General features: G+C 52.5%; 1 protein-coding gene across 1 annotated transcript; it reads right to left on the bottom strand.

Annotated features, from left to right (window-relative positions):
* Positions 1-7,212: 7,212 nt before the first annotated feature.
* ATP5MPL (ATP synthase membrane subunit 6.8PL) lies at positions 7,213-12,612 on the bottom strand. Its single transcript, XM_027572858.1, has 4 exons — positions 12,484-12,612; positions 8,848-8,971; positions 8,076-8,099; positions 7,213-7,402 (listed from the first exon to the last, which is right to left on the bottom strand). Exons 2-4 carry the CDS (start codon positions 8,969-8,971, stop codon positions 7,368-7,370), a joined length of 183 nt encoding a protein of 60 aa, XP_027428659.1. The 5' UTR covers positions 12,484-12,612; the 3' UTR covers positions 7,213-7,367.
* Positions 12,613-14,594: the final 1,982 nt, after the last annotated feature.

The following is a 14,594-nucleotide window of genomic DNA, read 5'->3' as shown; positions in this document are numbered from 1 at the left end:
GCTGGGTCGTGATACTAGCACCGCCTTTGTTAGCATGCATATTTGACCACGAACTGGGGATTGGAGGAGAGTCCATCTCCTGGTGAGAGGGGGGAGCACCAGGCAGGAAGGCAGGACCTCGGATGTTCTGGTCAGGGCTAGAAGTCAGGGGACAAGCCCAACCTGCTGGCTGGACACATGAGGGGCCAGAAGGGAGATGACCCTGAGCCCACAGCCTCCTCCCTCCAGGTGTACCAGAAATGGAGCTTTAGGCAACCAGATCAGCTGACCCTCCCAGGCACTGGTGGGATGGGGCTCCTTGAATGCTCCCCGCCATGATCAGGGGCTGGGTGGGCAGGTGGGCAGGGGCAGGGAAGGGAGGCAAGCATTCCGGTATCTAGCCCTGCTCTGTGGCCTGGCATCCTCTGGCATCTAGACGCTGGGCCAGAGGGGGCTTCTCTCTGAAGGATTGTGTCATGTATTAGGGACATTAGTCTCTGTCTGATTCCCTGATGGGGCAGAAAGGCAGGTGGCTAACCTCTTTGCAGAAGCCTGTGCTCCAGGCTTCCTTTAAAGGCAGGATCTTCCAGGTCGGTGGGTCTTGAATGTGAATGTGATCAGGATCTCCTGGAGGGCTCCTTAAAGCCTAGGTCATGGGCACCCCCTAGAGTATCTGAGGCAGCAAGTCTGGGGCGGTCCTGAGAGTTTGCATTTCTGACCAGTTCCCAGATGCTGCTGAGGCCCCAGGACCCCACTTTGAGAACCGCCACTCCGGCTGAAGACATCTCAGGATTTAATTCACAAACATGCACCTGCAGAAGGGAACTGCGGCCTTATCAGGCCAAGTGAACCTCTTTCCCCGGAGGCCGGCCTCCCAGGGCTCGGGCTCCAGGGTTGGGATCCGTGGAGTGAGGGCAGCGCCCTGGTTTTCTTCCTGAAGGTGGCAGTGCTCACAGCTCAGGGAGAGCTGTCCTGTGGGAAGGGGTCTGGGGGGATGGGGGATCCAGGGACGGGAGCTCTCCCACCTTGGTCGATGACATTGCAGAGGTTGTGTGATCGGTGGTGGCTCAGGACACAGGGTGGATTTTGGAGACACTCAGGCTCCCTAGGTGGGTGCACGCGAGGCCGCTGGTGCAGGTTTCACTGGAAAAGCCACTGGGTTTCCAGGCCAGACAGGAGATGCAGACACAAGGCTCCTCTCTGCCCCTTTTCAAAAGAGAGAAAGCCTGCACTTCAACCGTGGTGTGTGCACTGAGTCCTGCCATTGTCTGCAGCAGCGCGAACCTGAGCCGGTGGGACAGACAGTGCCTCTGGGCGCCTCACTGTCCCCACGGTCGTCCCTTTGTGGGGCAGGGAAGGCAGTGGGCCTCCTGCCAGCCTCCTGGATGCTGCAGGTCTGGCTCGATGCTCCCGGGTCTCAGGTTTGGGATATCGAGTCAGCTGAGGAGGGTGTTGCCAGGGCAGAGGAGAGCACGTGGCGGGGTGGCTGCCCTGCCCACAGTTCTGTGCGCTGGCCCTCAATGCAGCCCCTGCATTCCCCACTTGCTCGTTTGTAAGGGGTCTGCAGTCTTAGGCTGGGTTGTCAGGAGCTGCCAGGGGGCTTACTGGGGAGGGGTCCCGGGAGAGACTGGGAGGTGGAGGGGGGCAGGCTCCCAGATGCTGCGGAGGCAGAAGGAGCCACTCCAAGGAGGCATTTCATCTGAGTCTTGTGGGGGAGGCAGCCTGAGCCGAGCACGTGTCTGGGGCAGTCGGTGGTCCCTGGAGGCACTGGGGACACCAACTCCTGGCTCCTCCCGGGCTAGTCCTGGGCTCTGGGTGGGCAGCGACAGTGTCCAGCCCATCTGGGTCCTCCCCAGACCCTTCAGGCTAGGAGGGAAACCGTCCTTGAAATTCTTATGTCATCTACCAAGGAGGATGTGGAAGGATCAAAAGAGCTTAGTGATGCAGGCAGGGCGCATGCCAAACGCGTGGCGGAGGGGGAGGCACGGACCTCATCTCGGGGCCTCCTGGGCTGCTCTCGGCTCCGGAAAGAGGGTGCGCTGGGGAGCAGCCTTCAGCAAGGGAAGAACAGAAGAATCCGGGGCTTTGCGCGGTGGGGAGAGGAGATTTAGGAACAATACCTGGTGATGTGTAAACCAACAGCCCCAAAGTGTGGTTCCAGGAACAATGGGCCTCAAGGTCACATGCATTTGGGTCACTTTGGGCTCAACTTGTTTATCCCTCAGGGTGGGAATAAGGTCCCCGGGCACGCCCTGGGAGATCCTGATGTGGGGCCCCATTCCCCACTTTCTCGTCATTCTTCCTGCCTAACTGTTCATATGGTCACCAGAGATGTCTCTTACTCTGTTTTACCAAGATGTAGGAAACTCTTTCTTTTTTTTTCTAATATTTTATTTATTTTATTTCACCGAAAGACACAGAGAGAGAAGGAACACAAGCAGGGGGAGTGGGAGAGGGAGAAGCAGGCTTCCTGCCGAGCAGGGAGCCGGATGCGGGGCTCGATCCCAGGACCCTGAGATCATGACCTGAGCCGAAGGCAGACGCTTAACGACTGAGCCACCCAAGCGCCCCAGAAACTCTTTCTTTTTAAAAAAGATTTATTTGCTTGAGAGAGAGAGAGAGAGAGTGAGCACGCGGAGGGGAGGGGCCGAGGGGGAGAGAGAATCCTAAACAGACTCCATGCCCAGCAGGGAGCCCGGTGTAGGGCTTGATTTCACAACACTGAGATCATGACCTGAGCTGAAAGCAAGAGTCAGATGCTTAACCTACTGAGCCACCCAGGTGCCCCTAGGAAACTCTCTGTAACTGGCATCCCTATTCAATTAAAATTCACTAAAACATCTGAGCGCCGACTACAAGCGCCGGGGCCTGTGTTGGGTGCCAGGTGTAAAGAGGCGAAGTAGCGTCCTTCGCATAAATCTGCAGTTTGTGATAAACATCTGAGCGCCGACTACAAGCGCCGGGGCCTGTGTTGGGTGCCAGGTGTAAAGAGGCGAAGTAGCGCCCTTCGCATAAATCTGCAGTTTGTGATCTGTCCCCCTACACTGGCTTCACAGCTCAGCTTTTGGTTCGTCTTGTTTCTGTTTTCGGATCATGGGATTTAGGTTCATTACAGACCCATTGGCGATGGCGTTATGGAGCTGAGAGATACTCTGGAGGCCATTTAATTCGATTACTTCACTTTAGAGACAGGGAAGGGGCCAAGACCCAGAGACGATAGGGAGTTTACTTGAGGCCACACACACACACACACACACACACACACACACACACACGATAGATGGTAGCACCAGTTGGAATCTGAATCCAGCTTGTGAGGATGATCTTGGCTATGGGGGCCGTAAGCTGTACACTGGTAAGGCGTTTCCAGAAATCTGCTTTTAATACAAACAGCTGCAAATACAGGTTTGCTTTCAGTGGGCAGGATCAGGAAGCAGGGGCGTGGCAGGTAGGAAGAAATCACTAAAATGTGAGCCGAAGGAAGGAACCGTACTTACGAGACTGTTCTTCAGCTGTCGCTGTAACTTGAACGCATCTTGTCAAGTACTTTTCCAATTCAATACAATTGCCACAAGTTGGGGGGGGGGCAGAGGGAAAAGGAGAAGCAGGCTCCCTGCTGAGCAGGGAGCCCGATACAGGACTCAATCCCAGGACCCCAAGATCGTGACCTGAGCTGAAGGCAGATGCTTAACCGACTAAGCCACCCAGACACCTCATGACATTTCTTTTTTTTCCTTCTGGACTTTGACATTTGTTACCCCAGACCTGGAGGCAAACAAATGTAAACGTTGACACTAGCCCATTTAGTAACAGCACTGGAGGGGAGCTTTTTGTGGTGTGGTAATGAGGTTGCCGTTGCTCGACATGATCAACTAGACGTTTGCAGAGTGTTCCCTCCATTTCCCGGGGTTGCACAGTGGCGGCTCCTCAAATAGGTACCATACCACCAACAAAGCTTTGAAAGCTTTGATTGCACGGCTTTTGTTTTCTGCTGAGTGTTTTTGAAACAGTATTTATTGGGAGAAGTTCAAACATGTATACAGACAGACAGACTCGTGTAATGACGCCCCCTCCCGCCACGCGCCATGCATCCAGCAGCAAACTTCAACACATCATTGGCAATCCCCGTTCAGCTGTACCCTCGCTCCCCAGTCTATTCGGATTGGTTAATGTTGGCTCATGTATTTGAAGGTAAATCCTAGATATCACGCCCCCCTACAAATTTCTGCCTGCATCTGCCCCCCCCCCGATTTCTGCCTGCATCTGCTTGTCTGCACCAAACACCTTTTTTGCAACAACCACAACACCAACATTATGATTAACAAAGTACCCCGGTAACATCGGTTCTTTCATATCACTTAGCATCCAGCCCATGTTCGAATTTCCCTAAATGTACCGGGAATGCCTTTCGGGGAGGTCTGTGTGAATAAGGATCTAAGCCAGAGCCGGCTGCTGATGCGTGCATGCCCGCCGGCCGGCCTCGGGCACACAGACGCCCACTGCTGCGCGGGCTGCCCGGCCTTGTGCGCGTCTGTTTACTCGTCTGTTCTCTAGATGCTCAAGGCCGGGAGGAAAGGGACTGTGGGCTCATCATCTCTACAATCCCCATTCTGAAGCAGATGGTCTGATTGGGAGCCCTGGCTCTACCAGTTAATTAGCTTGGTCGGTAACCAGCTAGTTTTCCTCTAACGCAGGCTAATTGTCCTGTCCAGACCAACAGGGCTTCGTCTGTGAAACAGGGTGACAGTATGAGCTCGCAGGGCGCTGTGCGGGTTGACGAAGTGCAGAGCAGATGGGCTGGGGCCGGGCACGCGGTACTTAGGAGCGCCTGGCTCTAGAGATGCAACCCCCCCCTCCCCGAGCACGGCAGAGGCTACATCCTCCGGGGTGCTCCACTGGGGCTCAGGGACCCCTGGGAGGCACAGCGACAAGCACGGCGAAACACGTGCCTCCCCCGAGACGGAGTTACAGCGCAGTGTTTCAAGGTACACCGGCCGATGCGCAGACCTGCCTTCTCTTCCCTCTGCCTTTAAGGTTACACCCTGGAAAGCAGTGCGCCAAGCCAGGATGGGATGGGTGTGTGGGTTTTGGGACAAAAAGGCCTCCTTGTTGTTTCTTCTGGAAATCGGCGGCTCCCTCCCATGGGTGAGGTGGGGGGGCCTGCCCTCCGCCGGCTCCCCCGCGCGCTCTCCGGGCTCCCCGGCGCTGGGGGCGTGTCCGCGGGCCCCCGGCGGGCTCTGGCTCCACCCACCGGCCGCCTCCGGACACCTGCCGCCCGGAAGCTGGGAGGAAGGCGGGCGCGCTCCTGCCCGGTCCAACCAGTGAGCGCCTTCCCGGCCGGCAACGCACGCCTGCTTCTTCACGCTGCAAAACACACCGCCTCCACTGCGGGTTTTAGGGCCAGGAAACCACTTGGCCTAGCAGCGAGATCGTTTTGCTTCACTTTTAAAGGCGTGGCTGGTTCTTGGCAAGTTTTGGGGGTGGGGGTGGGATGTTTATCGTCGACACCCTCCTGTCTGCCTTCGTGTATCACTCACCACAAACTGCCCCCTGCAGCAGGCAACCCGCCCAGACCCGTCTACCTTTCAGAGGATCTGCTCAGTCTCTTCACAAAATAAATGGAGTCCGTTCATGAAAGAAATCCCACGGTCCCTCCCCTCCTCCCGTTGCACAAGCAGTGGTGTGTGGCAACTGGTTCACCATAGCCGATCAAGCATCTTTTGCAAAGCACTTATGTACCCAGATGCCAACTAAAGGAACCTTCAGGTGGGAAAGTGAACTGTGCCCCCGGAGCCGGCTTCAGGGGCCGGTTCCCTGGGTACTCTTCTCCTCCCTCCCCGGACAAGTGCAGCTTCCTGGAGTCCCCACCCCAGCCCTGGAGAGGTGACTTTGGCTCGTCACTGCCTCTAAGCCTGTCCCCTTCCCTGTAAAATGGGGCTACAGCTCCACCTAGTTCAGCTCTTAGGGCTGCATGAGCAAAGATGCGCAGGGCTGGCATCTGGGGGCACCATGGGAGCAGGGGTGAACTTGACAGGGTGGACCTAAGGGCCCTGGTGGGTCATGTTCTTTGGATGTGCTTTTAAAATGAGGTCCCCAGCCATCAGCTTGTCCTGGCAAAGTATGAGAAATACAAGTTCTCAGGCTCCTTCCCAGACCAACGGAATCAGAAACTCTGGGGCCCACTAATCCTTGTTCAGTCTCCCTGCACCCCCCGCCCTGCGCCTGGCTCTAGCACCGAGGCCCTGGGGGTAACACTTTCACGGCAACTCTGCATCGAGCCACAGTTGCGAGCTGGGCAGTGAGGCTGAAGGCAGGCTTTATCCCCATTTATACAAAACGAGAAATCTGGCTCAGAGGCCCTGCCAAGAGGTAACAGGCATTTGTCAGGCACAGACCACGGCCAGACCTGACATCACACGCTGAAAACAGGATGGTCTCTGCACTTAGGGAAAGACAGCTAGAGACCGGGACCGGGGCCCGTTTCTATTCCACAGCCAGACTGCTGCTAACCTGCAAAGCACCAGACTTCAGATCAGACTCACTTTGACCCCTACTGCTTTCGAATCTTCCTTACAAGTGCAGTTCTAGGGGCACCTGGGTGCCTCAGTGGGCTAAGTGACTAACTCTTGATTTCGGTTCAGGTCATGATCTCATGGTCATGGGATTAAGCCCTGCCTCGGGATCCAGCTCAGTGGGAGTCGGCTTGAGATTCTCTCCCTCACCCCCCCAAAATAAGAATAAATCTTAAAAAAAAAAAGTGCAATTCTAGGGGTTTGTTAATTGCCTTAGATGGAGGCAAATATCATGCAGTATTTAGTTTACCCAAACTAGGAGAAATATCAGTTTTTTACATTATGTACTCTGCCTTATCAGTGACTTCCTGAGAGAATCTCCTAGAGCTTATGAATTTCACCCACCACATAATCTCATCCCTTATTTCTGCAGTGTTTTACAGTTCAACTAATGCTTTTCCACACCTTCCCTACTGATCTTCACAATAACTCTAGGTGAAAACTGACACGCAGTCCCGCTGTCCACACGAGAAAACACAAGGCTCAGCGAGGTCACAAGAGTAAGTGGCAGAATCATCTGTGTAGCTGATATTTATCAGACATCAGAAGTGAGGGCCACATCGAAGCCCCAAGTCCTACAGTCATCGGGATGGGATGGCTCGCTCAGATTCTGACTGTCTGCCGTGTGGCGCACGGGGGAGCTGACGGAGGGACACAGGTGTGGGCACTGGTGCACCTCAGGTACATTTATTCACGCCACAGGGGACACAACACATCTACAAGTGTACGGCGGCGCTCCACGTTCCCATCTAACAGCGTGCTGAGATTTACAAACAGACTGATGCTCCATCGCACGTGCGCTCCAAGTACAGCCGGTCAATGATGGCCATGAGCAGGCGCAGGACTGGAAGCTGTAGAAAGAGACACATAATACAGACATCATTGAAGAAGAAAAGAAACCATGGAAGACAGTTTATTACATGAGTATTAACAAGTCAGAAACTGTCAACGACAATTTTCAATACTACGAAGACATGTGGAGGGTCATTTCTACGAGGAGCGCCCAGCAGGTTTAAGGGTTGCGTGTACTCCCCTTGCGCAGCCGGGAGCTCGCCTGCCAGCACAAGGCTGGAGCGCAGGGGAGTGTCTTCTCCCCAGGGGTCACCAGCCAGCCCTGGGGCTTTGGGAGGACTCAAATGACTACAGTTTCACTGTCATTTGGGGAAAAGAGTGAAGACATGTCCAGCACCAGGACATACATTCATGTGGTGCTTTCTTTCCAGACACATTTCACAGGGCGGCTTCCTGCACAGCTAGCCTGGTGCTGCCCTCCTGGGGGCAGCAGCGACCCATTTCCTAGTATCCCTGGCAGTTTTACTTGGCCCAAGGCGGTGAGCAATGGTTTTTAACGCTCAGACTGTAAGAAGAACTTCCGAATTCTCTTTTCCGGTAGGGACAGCACACTTCACGTTCTCTAGCCGCCCCCTGCACTGTATACGTTTTGTGAGCAGTGACACACCTTGTCCTGAAAAGGTTCGACGGTGTTTTGCGTTCCCCATCCCTTTGAAGAAGCAAAATTCTTACCTTTCAAAGCTTTACTTCTTTTATCTGAAATAAAAAGAAAGAAACACCGGTTATATCAACGCTTTACAAAAATGTTCTTGGTCAACTGACCACTGCTAAAATCAACATTTGGCTGAAAAGTTCACAGCTGAGGTAAAGCGGTTACGTGAAGTTTCAGGAAACAGGAGTTTCGACGGTGCCTCCCAGCCAAGAGGTGGTACTGCTGCCACCAAAGATGGGTCGGAGCAGTGAGGAGCCCTTCGGAATCTGCAGGACTCTCCACTCCCGACCATTCCCCAGACTCCAGTCTTGGAGTTTAGAGTTTCTCCCTTCTCTCCTCTTCTAAACTAATTGCTTATTAATACATGATTGGGCCTCATCTCTGTTCCACTGAGTCATCTCTGCTCCAAAGGTCACCCTGCCCCCACTTCTATTATAAAAACAGTTCAAATGTTCACAGTGGTGGGAAAGGTAGCGTAACGCACCACACGCCAGGACACTCCACCCCTAACGGTTTCCGCAGTCTCTTCCAACGAAGGACGTCTCCTGTGCATTCCAAACACCACCGTTACACGCAGGGAACTCAGAATCCCCCATTATCAAGGCCTTGCTCACATTTTCCCAGTTTTCCCCAAATGTCTCTTACAGCTGACATGTACTCCCCACATTTTAACAAAGGGTTCTGATGCTCACTTCTGGGTAAGAACTGTTGTTCTTTCACAACAGGAATCATGATTCCTTTTGAAAATGATGTTCATCCTGACTGCTGATGAATCGACATAAAGAAACTTACCAGCACTCCTGATTTTATAAATGATGACACTCATCAACCCCATTCCTAACCAAATCTCCTGGTAAACCTGGGTATAGTAGGGCTTCATGGGGATCCAAACATTTTTAATAAGGCTTTGAAGCATCTGAAAAGGAACACAGTGATAAATACTACCATCACCATCTTTTTTTTTTTTTAAGATTTTATTTATTTGAGAGAGCGAGCATGAGCAGCGGAGGATGGGCAGAGGGAGAAGGAGACTCCCTGCCGAGCAGGGTGCCCGATGCGGGGCTCGATCCCAGGACCCTGGGACTATGATCCGAGCCGAAGGCAGACTCTTAACCGACTGAGCCACCAAGGCGCCCCACCGTGACTGTTGTTTTAAAGCTAACTGGTAAGAGGTTCCAATATATATTCTTAAATTTGACCGTTTCATGTGCCACTCTCCAGCAGCCATTCCTACCCGTAATGGGGACCCCGCTCGGCAGCTCTTCAAGCCCCACTCACCTCCAAGGCTGCCAACCTCGGCCATCCTGGTGCTCCACCACCCCTCACCCCTCGAGCCCCAGAGTGCCCAGCCCGTGCCATCTTGCACTGTCCCGAACGTTCTTCCTCCTCACAGCTGTTCTCCACTGATGCTATGCCCAAAATTACACACCACGTTTTTCAAACTTTTAAATAAAACTACTATGTTTGCATCACCATGTGAAGAACTGCTGGCATTCAGAGCTGAAAAAGAAGTCCTTGTGAGACCCACACTCAGCCTAGAAATCTGCTGCTAAACGCGGTGTAGGATGACGAAGTCACTTCCTGAGAGCTGCAATCACGACATCACTTATTTAATGAATAAAAACGTTTACCTTATTACTGGATTTTGATTGGGAAAAGTCATCAAATGCTGAACTGACAAAGTTTGCTTCTATGAGCAGGTCTCAAAGTAAGGCTTTTGATTACAATTTACTAGATTCTAAAATTGGATGCCCTTATTTTCATTTTAGCTTTGTAACATCTCAAGTGGTCTATTAAACTACAGTCATTCAAATCATTGTCAGGAATAACCAGATGCAAGTACTTTGCATTTTCCTTGAAAACACTACTTTGGCTTCAGTTAGTGATGTCGCTCATCCCCACCCTGACCACAGCCTCAGCTACCGCTTCTTTGCATCACTATTTGGGATACATGGAATTTTACTTCTCTTCACTTTTCTCCTGCGTGATCATTATTTACTCAGCAGATGTGAAGTGAGCACGTACTAGGTGGCGGGCATTGTTTAGGGGCTGAGGAACCAGCTCCTAAGGAGGCAGAATACCTGCGACAAGAGTGTCCTTGGCGGAGGCAGTGTATGTGCCAAGACCCCAGGTCAGGACGGACTCGCAGAGTCTGGGAGGAAAGGGGAGCCACAGTGGCTGCCCAGATTCAAATCCCGCTAACTTCAAGTGCCTCAATTTCTTCCTCTGGAAAACAGGGATAGAAACACCACCTACCCACAAAGGGAGCTTATGAAGAAGAGTTACTCCGCATCAAGAATTTACAGTGTGTGGTGTCCCACGCTGAGTGCTGTTAAGACTGTGGGAGGGAGGAGCTTGGTCATTTAGGGCCTTGGAGGCCATGGGGAAGAATTCAGCTTTTACTCTAAGAATGTCAGGCAACCCTAACAGCATTCACAACGTGCTTACATACTTATCTCCTGCACGACCGCCTAACCCCTACAAAGTGGCTACTTGTGGGAGAGTTGCCGGGGGTCACACAGCTGGATCTATGAATCACCCTGCCCCTCAAACCTCATTACTAGGGAGAATCAGCTCTTCTGAGAACTTACTCAGGCTGAGGCACTGTCCTAAAGGCTAGCCAGCCCCACCCCCTGCCCCCAGTGTGACCTTGAACAATGTGGTTGTGTCCTCCTCCCCGAACCCCCTGCAGAGACGTCTACCCTCACACTTCCTGTCCTCAGACTGGAATGCTCTGTCACAGCATAAGGATCCCAGAAACCAACAACCCTGCCCTCAGAAGGTGGCTGAGAAGACCCAAACAGGACCTGCAGGCGGCCTCTAAAACCCCCAGGTGGGAAGAAGAGTTCAGAGGGACCGAGTGCATTCCCCTCCTCCCTGAGCCTGGCAGTGACTGGGCAAGAAGGTGTTCCCAGCTCCCAGCGGGGCCAGAATCCTGGGTTCCAATCCCAACCTTGGCCAAGCTCCTGGAGTTGTCCTTTCAGAAGGTTGCCCCTCTGTGACACAGGGATATGTCCACCTGCCTCACAGGGATCTTGCTGGCATGCAAGGAGGAAACGTGAATGGCCCAACTGGTCATTGGCACAGCAACAGCACAAGGAAGTGCTACGAACACCCAGCTGAGGGCAATGGTACCACGCTCCTGGGATTCTAAGAGGGAGAACATAAGAAGAGGCCCTCACGTAGGCCAGATGAGGATCTGGAGGGAAAACAGCAGAGCACACTGAGAGAGTGCAAAGAAGGTGCTGCAAAAACGCCAGCTACCCCATTTTCTGCTCAGGACCCAGGGCCCCCAGCATCGTCTTTTCACCTAGAATTATCTTGGACTGCTCCCTCCTACACTACAAACACTTACCTATCCCCGCCCCACTTTCCTTTTGGCCAAGGTTGTCATATTTTTCTGGACAAGCGACCTTTTAATAAAGTGAGGCCCTATCCCATCTGAGTCCACTGTCCGTCCACATTACCAGCTCTGTGTGGGGGTTTTATTTTTTTAAAGATTTTATTTATTTATTTGACACAGAGAGAGAGGGACAGCGAGAGAGGGAACAGAAGCAGGGGGAGTGGGAGAGGGAGAAGCAGGCCTCCTTTGGAGCAGGGAGCCCGATGCGGGGCTTGATCCCAGGACCCCTGTGATCATTTATGTGACAGAGAGAGCACAAGCAGGGGGAGCGGCAGGCAGAGGCAGAGGGAGAAGCAGGCCTCCTTTGGAGCAGGGAGCCCGATGAGGGGCTCCATCCCAGGACCCTGGGATCATGACCTGAACCGAAGGCAGACGCTTAACGACTGAGCCACCCAGGCGCCCCTGTGTGGGGGTTTTAGAGCACTCATTCCTCCAAAGGCCCATCCTTTGGTCAAATGGGCGTCCACTGTGTCTGCGAAGTTTTGGGCACGTTAACAGCAAACTATTAGCCGGCCTTACACGGGAGACAGGGTACGTCTGACCCGCTGAAGCCCAGACTGGGATTCCAGAGCTGAGTGCCATACAGTTGCAACCGTCGCCTCTGACCCCGTCGTGGGCCCCGTGTCCCCTCCCTAAGGCCTTCTGCTGTGCCGGGGTCACCTGCAGGGCACCGCGTTGCAAGGAAACCCGAGGTACCAAGGAGAGAAGGTACTGAACGCAGGGCAGGCGCTCCAGGCCGGGGTCGGGGCTCCATCTCCAAGCGTGGAGCGCCCTCGGGCAGGTGGCCGACCCCGGCACGGCCGGGGCGCGCGCCCCATCACCGGAGGAGTGCGGCGGCCCTGGCCAAAGGACAGGGAGGGACTTCCCGCGACCCGCCAGTCCGCGGAGCGCCTCCTTTCACCGGCCGCGGACCGCGGCAGGACCCCAAGGTCAGCGGGGGCCAGGCGGCTCTCTCGCTCGTCGTCCTGCGCCCCGCGGGCCTAGCGGCCCCGCTCGAAACAGCCGGCCGCGCCCCCCGCACTCACCTCGGCGCAAGGACCCCGGCTCGGGCCGCCGCAACACCCACTGCCAACGACTTGGAAAGGTCACCGAATGCGCAAGCGCGCGCGGGGTCCGCCGGGAAGGCGGAAGGAGCGGCAGCGCTCCGAGGCCAGAGCGCCTCCCGGACCGTGCCTGCGCACCACAGCGCCCCCAGCGGTCGTCCCGGTCAACCTGAAAAAGGGGCCGTCTTTACTTCCTGAATTAAAGGCTGAGAGAGAAGTCGTCTCCCCTTCGTGGTTTTCTTGCTCTTTCTCTTTGTATTAACTTTTTTGCTCTGCACATTTTTATGCAGCGATTTCTGTGCATAGTAGGTTTAGTCAACAGACACTGGGCTTAACAGACACAGGCTTTCAAAACAACTCGGCTTACTATGTGCAAGGAAATAAACAAGACTGAAAATTTCAGCGGAAAACTGGAAATCGTAAAAAAAGAAACAAAAAACCACTTAGCCGATCTGAAAAAGAACCAAATAGAAATTGGGTAGGTTTAGCAGGAGATTAGATTAGAGAGCTAGGGTACAACAGAAAAGTCCCTCATATGTGTAATTGGAGGCCCAGAAGGAAAGGAGAGTGAGATGGGCAGAAATATTAGAAGAGATAATGGCTGGCTGAGAATTTTTCAAAAGTGCTGGGAACAAAAAATACACCAAAGATTCAAAAAGCCTTCCAGAAACCCAGCAGGCAGATAAATGAAAATAGACCAACACCTTGAAACATCATAATAAAACCACAGAAGGGGCGCCTGGGTGGCTCAGATGGTTAAGCGTCCGCCTTCGGCTCAGGTCATGATCTCAGGGTCCTGGGATCAAGCCCCGCGTCAGGCTCCCTGCTCAGCGGGAAGCCTGCTTCTCTCTCTCTCCCTCTACTACTCCTCCCTGCTTGTACTCTCTCACTCTCTCTGTCGAATAAATAAATAAAATCTTAAAAAAAAATAAAACCACAGAAAACTAAAGATGAGGAAAAAATCTTAATTGTCAATCTAGAATTCTCTGCATGCAGAAATTAGCCTTCAATAAGGAAGGCAAAAAAAGACATTTTGGATAACCAAAGACTGAGAGAATGATCACCAGTACATGCACAGTTTTAAAAAAAACTCAATGTTCTTTATTCAGGCGGAAAGAAAGTGAGCCCAGATGGAAGGAAGAATGAGGGCACAGGAAGGAAGAGCAACAAGCATGGTCCCGCTTCCAAGGGACAAAGGCTTAGGACAAATGAAAACTTCATTCACCACCTGAAAATCTTGCTATTTTAGGATAGTCGTTCTCAAAGTGTGGTTTGGGGGTTTCCAAGAACTCCAGGGATCAAAACTATTTCCATAACAATGGTAAAATGTTTTTGTCTTTTTCGCTAGAAGTATCTCACAAGGGTTCTGTGGAGTTTTCCAGAGACCAACTTGTGATGTCACAACAGAATGAATACAGAAACGAATATGAGAATCCAGCTATCTTCCATGAAGGCAGACATTGAGAGATCTATAAAAATGTAAGAGTGTCATTCTTACACACATATAGTGACTTTTCATCAAAATATTCCCTTTAACATCAAATAGGTTTATTATTGCTATTTTTAAATTAATTAATAAGTGTCTCAGTTGCAATCCCTAATAAAGTAGATGTAACCTACATAAACAAAAGTTCTCTAGGGGCTTCATTAATTTTTTAAAAAGATTTTATTTATTTGTCAGAGAGAGAGAGAATGAGAGAGAGAGAGCGAGCACAGCAGAGGGAGCGGCAGGCAGAGGGAGAAACAGGCTCTCCGCTGAGCAAAGGGCCTGATGTGGGACTCGATCCCAGGACTCTGGGATCATAACCCGAGCAGAAGGCAGATGCTTAACCAACTGAGCCACCCAGGCACCCCACTTCATTAATTTTTAAGAGTATAAAGGGATCCTGAGGTAAGGACCCAGTTTGTGAACCACTGTCTTGGAAAAGAATGTTTGAGACTTATAATAAGGTAGGTCCTGGGATGGAGCCCTGCATCGGGCTCCCTGCTCCGCAGGAAGCCTGCTTCTCCCTCTCCCACTCCCCCTGCTTGTGTTCCCTCTCTCACTGTGTCTCTCTGTCAAATAAATAAATAAAATCTTTAAAAAAAAATAA

Source organism: Zalophus californianus, chromosome 6 (assembly GCF_009762305.2).
Source record: "Zalophus californianus isolate mZalCal1 chromosome 6, mZalCal1.pri.v2, whole genome shotgun sequence".
Lineage (NCBI taxonomy): Eukaryota > Metazoa > Chordata > Mammalia > Carnivora > Otariidae > Zalophus > Zalophus californianus.
This window is presented reverse-complemented; position numbering and strand designations above follow the sequence as displayed.

Coding starts and splice junctions, on each gene's coding strand:
- ATP5MPL (XM_027572858.1), bottom strand. CDS start 8,971: ATGCTTCAAAGCCTTATTAAAAATGTTTGGATCCCCATGAAGCCCTAC. Junction 8,100..8,847: donor TTATAAAATCAGGAGTGCTG/GTAAGTTTCTTT, acceptor TTTTTATTTCAG/ATAAAAGAAGTAAAGCTTTG. Junction 7,403..8,075: donor AAGAAGTAAAGCTTTGAAAG/GTAAGAATTTTG, acceptor CTCTTTCTACAG/CTTCCAGTCCTGCGCCTGCT.